At 38.0% G+C, this 5,648-nt stretch overlaps 2 protein-coding genes across 2 annotated transcripts; one reads left to right on the forward strand and one right to left on the reverse strand.

The window, feature by feature from the left end:
• Nucleotides 1-206: 206 nt before the first annotated feature.
• morn3 (MORN repeat containing 3) lies at nt 207-2,773 on the forward strand. The gene is made up of 6 exons (XM_044174864.1): nt 207-366; nt 871-1,045; nt 1,169-1,326; nt 1,413-1,572; nt 1,680-1,864; nt 2,021-2,773. The coding sequence occupies exons 2-6, from the start codon at nt 901-903 to the stop codon at nt 2,084-2,086; spliced, it is 714 nt and encodes a 237-aa protein (XP_044030799.1). The 5' UTR covers nt 207-366; nt 871-900; the 3' UTR covers nt 2,087-2,773.
• A 926-nt stretch (nt 2,774-3,699) lies between these two features.
• Nucleotides 3,700-5,283, reverse strand: orai1b (ORAI calcium release-activated calcium modulator 1b). The gene is made up of 2 exons (XM_044174865.1): nt 4,982-5,283; nt 3,700-4,865 (listed from the first exon to the last, which is right to left on the reverse strand). The coding sequence occupies exons 1-2, from the start codon at nt 5,093-5,095 to the stop codon at nt 4,311-4,313; spliced, it is 669 nt and encodes a 222-aa protein (XP_044030800.1). The 5' UTR covers nt 5,096-5,283; the 3' UTR covers nt 3,700-4,310.
• Nucleotides 5,284-5,648: the final 365 nt, after the last annotated feature.

The following is a 5,648-nucleotide window of genomic DNA, read 5'->3' on the forward strand; positions in this document are numbered from 1 at the left end:
CATGCGCACATCGTATTAAAACACTGTCCAGGTTGAACTCATGGTTGAAAGAGAATACACAAGTAAATAAAAAAACTATAACAAATAAATAAAAAGTCACCAGCTGTGTCTCACAGACATATTTAACTCTAATTTGAAATTGACTTTAAATTTAGTTTACACTGCACCAACTACAGTACACAGTTCTGTTGCTAGGATACAACGAATGCTCGGCTTTCTCAGTTGCGAATGCGGACACTAGCTAGTGAAGTTTATACTGCTAGCTAGCTGTTCAACATGTTTTCTTAATTTATTCGGTAGCTTTATGACCTTAGTTTACAAGCGGATTGAGTTTAAGTAAGTCATCCGCTTGGACACCTCGCTAAGGTACAAGTACTTTGCTTTGAATGAGTCTTTGATGTCCTAATTTGGCCGGTGTTAAGTTACCGTACGCTAACTAGTAACTAGTAAATAATAGCTAAATAGCTAGAATTAGATGGTCTTGTAGCTAACTTGCTAATTTAAACATATTTAACATTATCTGTGTGGGTCGTGTGCATTAGTTTGTACCCTATTTTCTTGTTTTTGCAGTACTTTTTAAAATATCTATAAAATCAATAAAAGAACATTGTAATGATATTTATGATACATCAAGAATAGGTTATGTGATGTTTTTGTCTAAAATATTTTGTATTTAGTAAAAGTCAACTCACTTTTCTCATATGTGCACACATTCCTTGTGCCCTATTAGCTGACAGTGTCTATAAATTTGATCTCCTGCATTGAAGGGCAATGTCATTTTTTTCTTCTTGTAATGGGATTGTTAATATAGGAAGAAAAATAGGCTAAACCGAACAGTTTCATGGGCATAACATATTATTTACGTTATAGGGTTTTCATCAAGCTACCCCTGCCCCAGCCATGCCGTATATTAAAAAATCTCAAAAAAATCAGCCATTCTCAACATTGTTGGATATCAAGTCACAGAAATGTGGACTGCGGCGCACAATTTTCTCTGGCAATGGAAATGAATACACTGGAGAGTGGCAGGACAGCAAGAAGCATGGTGAGATACTGTTTAGTGTGAGCTTCCACTAAACTGCAGAGGAATTTGTGAAGGCCTGGTTATAAAGCACAACACACTTTGGATACACTATAGCTAAAATGTTTGCTTATTATTTTTTTCAAGGGAAGGGAACTCAGGTTTGGAAGAAGTCTGGTGCCATTTACAATGGAGAGTGGAAATTTGGAAAACGTGATGGATATGGTACCTACAGTGTGCTACTCCCAGCAGCAAAGGAGTATGCAAAGAAGTACTGTGGTGGATGGAAAAATGGAAAGAAGCATGTATGTAATTGATATATATATACATGCACACTGTAACACATGTATGTACACTCTGATATATTTTGCATCCTTTTCTATCTCTTTAGGGGTATGGGATGTACTTCTACAATAACTCAGCAGTTTATGAGGGGGAGTGGAGTGAGGACCATCGGAATGGCTGGGGAAGGATGTACTACGAGAGTGGAGATATCTATGAGGGAGAGTGGATGAAGGATAAGAATCATGGACAGGGCATCATTCGATTTGGTAAGAGAACTTTGCTTTACACATATTTTTTAAAATCTAAAATAGATTATAGTTTAGTAGGGCAAGATGGTGAATTTTAAAATTTGACTTTCCAACTTGTGTTCAAGCAAATGGAAATTGGTATGAAGGCACTTGGCGAGATGGCAAGAAGAACGGTAATGGAAAGTTCTACTATTCTGACAAAGGCCAAATTTATGAAGGCCTTTGGGTGGATGGAGTAGCAAAATGTGGGACCCTGTCTGATTGTGGGAGGGATGAAGCACCGACACCGACAAAATATCCAATTCCACAGGTATAACATTTTGACTGTGGATACTTTTACAGCCACACATCTGAGTTTACAAGTGGTCTGTCACCACTTATGTGACACAATCAAATAATCATGACAACAAAGCATTTTCCAATGCATTATTGTGGATTAAAATATGAACATATCTTTTTTTTCAAGCTACACCTGGTGGATATGCAGTTGGTTTTAAGGGAAGCCCAGTCAGCCTACCTTGATCAGTGTTGAAGAACAACAACAAGAGGATCAACAGCAAGTTTCCATTTGACCACACACTCAAACAAAGAATAAAAAAAGAAAAGAAATGGCATGATGGCATTCAGCATGTTCAATTTTGTCAAAACATTTACACCCAAATAATTTGTTCTCGTTTGTGTAGCAAACCAAAAACATCTATCGATATTTCAAATGAGTTGAAAACAATAGTGATATAACTTAATGTGTTAATCCAGTTTTCTACCAACACAGATGTTTAAACACTGTAACTGTCATGATAATAAAAGGCACGCTGCTAACTCTCATTATCACATAACAGAACAGTTAAATTCTAGGGTTCCTAAAACATCATCAAACTACATACATGAAGAAAAATACGTAATGATATGCCTAATTACTGAATTCACTACATTAGACCTACTTGATACTAATGTAAAAACATAATCAAAGGGTATCAAAGCTGGTCATGTGATAAATTCAAAACAAGTATACATGGAATATCCAAATGGCACATCCACTTATTTTTTCGTATAGGGTCTGATCACTGTCTGATTAACTGACTGATCAAATCTTAGCCTTTACTGTATTTTCTTTACGCTGCATTCTGACAATATTCGTACACAAGTCCCTGTGAACTTGTAACAGTTAACTGATAAACAAGCCACACTTTATTATTCAATAAAAAACGTTCTGATGCTGTGTTTTGTTCATAGTTTAACCATTCATCTAATCATTCAGAAACATACTAGCGCCCACAACCAGCCTGAAAGAAGTGGATCTCCTCTCATCACCCCTCTAACCTCTTATTATGATGGAATACACTTCTAGCAAATACACTTCTGAATACATCTCCAACCACATCTACCTCCTCAAATACAGACTGCTAACTCAGATTGATCAGTTTCTCTAAATTGTTAAAAAATAAAATAAAATGTGATTGTGCAGTATGTGTAATGAGTCTCTAAAAAGCTTAAAAGGTGGGGTATGCGATTCTGGAGAAATCCAATACCATGACGAATACCATGATATAGAGCGAACAACGACACAGCAAGTAATGTAACTAACGTTAGCTAGGTTGTGGGTTAGCAAACTGTTGCTACAGTTGCTGCTGTGAAGCTAAGAAAGTAAGTTGAATGTCCGCAGGCAAGTCATTTAACATTACCTGACACACAAATTATGGCTGGAATAGTGTTGTGTGCCTCGGTCCGAGCCATTTTGTTTATTTCCCATTTACAGAGCCAGGGCTGTGTAAAAACACCAGTTTTTTTCAGCACACACACAGAACGGACAGCTGGCGGACCGTGAGGAGATATTCGCTGAATTTGACAAAAAGACGTGTACTGGATTAGAATCACATACCCCACCTTTAAATGTCAAGAGGAGAAAATAAATTTCCCCATCAGACAGGACTGGCTCAGTTGGTTATCCAGCTTAAGGATGATGATTGGTGAAAACACATGTATTAAATCTACTCTTTAACTTCAAATGTTGCATTTGCTACATTTTCTAGGTGTGACTTGCTCAAACTGTTTCAATGACTGCAAGGAAGTTGCATAGATAACATTAGAGATATGTTTTCAAATAGTACATCCAAATTATTTTTGAAATTTTGAAACTTTGAATGCCACTTTGTAAAAAAAAGTGTTTATTTTAACACCACAGCCTGTCCTAAAGATGTCAGCAAATATTCTCTAATACTGTAATTTGACAGCTGTTGAGTTTGTCTACGCAAACAGCAGGCATTGCAAATGGTGAACATTACAAGAAATCATGTACACAGTGAATAAGTAGGGTTAAATACTTGTGGTTTACAAAACACAAGTAATATATATATATATATATATATATATATATATATATATATATATATTAACAAATGCAGTGTTCACTGTTCACTGACAAACAGGTAAATAAATGAAGCAGGCAACAGACAGGATTCCAAGTTATTGTTCAGATGTCTCTGCCGTAATTCAAGAAATAAATCAAGCAACTATCACAGTTAAGACTTTCCAATTTCAAGTTACATGCACTATGGCAGATTTGTGAGTTCAGTTGATCAAACATGTTTTCTAAAAATACAAATTCTTTTCACAAAAGTAAAAATTCACAACAAAGAGGTGAGATATCTTCATTCCTGTAAAAAAAAAAAAAAATAGAAGCCAATAATGTGGCTTCTGGTTTGGAGAAATCCCAAAGAGTCAGAGTTCCACCATAGATGCGTATCCACCACACTTGTCTATGGGAAATGTGAGCTTGACTGCAAGATGGAAGATTCCCCTCTGTTGTCCAGCTCGTTTTGTAGCCTGGTGAGATTAGATAGCTCCTCCAGCTCCTGAAACTGTCTGTCAGTCTTGTGGCTGACCAAGGAACGGTAGAAATGCACAGCAAAGACTATGAAGACCAAACCAAAGGGGACCATGATAGAGGTGGAGGTAATGGCAGCCGCCACACCAGATGAAATTGTGTTATTGCTGGACTTGTTGGGCTTAATAGGCAAAAATTTGACCCAGCAGAGTAGAACCACCTCAGCTAGGAAGAGCAAAGTACCAATAACTGTAGAAAATGCCCATGCCAGTTCAATGTGTCTGTGCATTCGCTCATGTGGAGACTCGTTCACAGAGTTGAGGTTGTGGACATTGCTGACAGCCTCTATATTGGGCAAAATGCAAGTGCTCACCATCAGAGCGAACAGGTGAACAGCCACAAGCACAGTGGTGCAGGCACTGAAGGCAATAAGGAGAGCAGGTGGGTAAGGATAGCTGTTGTCCAGCTGCACTTCTACCATAGCCACCTGGCAAGGAGGGACAGGAAGAGAACAGGAAATAACTTTATACACATGCCAATAGTGTGTAATATGACTGATTAATCTGTAGAAGAAGTAAGAGGATGGCTTGAAGACATTGTTACCATAGCAAATCCAGAAAGCAGAGCTGATGTCCGACTAGAAGCCTTCAGTTTAGCTCGACTTAGGTACAGCTTCCTCCAGGACAATGCTTGCAGTGAATGCTCGTTCAGACTCATGTTGCGCCTATCAAAGGACTGGACGAGCAGCGCTGACGTAGTTACCTTGTTACTCTTGCATAACACGACAGAAACAAACGTTCAACAGTGTACACTTACAAGACATTTAACCTCGCCAGCTGACGGAACTGCGGAAGCTATTTTTTCACCACCAGTCTCCAGCGTGTTGTGCCGCCTGCACCTTACATTACCCATAAGCCCGCGCGCTCTGAGGGGAACATCCGCTAACTGTCGGTTGTATTTGCTCAGTTATGAGGTTACCTATCAGCCCTTAGTTAATACTGATATAACTACCATGTTCAATGTGTACTAATTGTCAAAAATAATATATGTTTTTGTCAACTTCCAACGGTTGAACGCACTATTACACCAGTCCACGTGACGCACGTCACGTACAGTGTACAGAAACTGGAATTATTACTATAAGAATGAATGAAAGTGAATTAAGATGTGCATTTTTGATATAGACAAGCTAATTTATTGCTTGTTTTTCTTTAACACGGTTGACTGAGCTATTCGATAATAGTGGTTAAAACGTAATGTTTTTTTGCTT

The sequence above is a fragment of the Siniperca chuatsi genome, linkage group LG18, assembly GCF_020085105.1.
Source record: "Siniperca chuatsi isolate FFG_IHB_CAS linkage group LG18, ASM2008510v1, whole genome shotgun sequence".
Taxonomy (NCBI): Eukaryota; Metazoa; Chordata; class Actinopteri; order Centrarchiformes; family Sinipercidae; genus Siniperca; species Siniperca chuatsi.

Coding starts and splice junctions, on each gene's coding strand:
- orai1b (XM_044174865.1), bottom strand. CDS start 5,095: ATGAGTCTGAACGAGCATTCACTGCAAGCATTGTCCTGGAGGAAGCTG. Junction 4,866..4,981: donor TGCTTTCTGGATTTGCTATG/GTAACAATGTCT, acceptor CCTCCTTGCCAG/GTGGCTATGGTAGAAGTGCA.
- morn3 (XM_044174864.1), top strand. CDS start 901: ATGCCGTATATTAAAAAATCTCAAAAAAATCAGCCATTCTCAACATTG. Junction 1,046..1,168: donor GCAGGACAGCAAGAAGCATG/GTGAGATACTGT, acceptor ATTTTTTTCAAG/GGAAGGGAACTCAGGTTTGG. Junction 1,865..2,020: donor CAAAATATCCAATTCCACAG/GTATAACATTTT, acceptor TTTTTTTTCAAG/CTACACCTGGTGGATATGCA.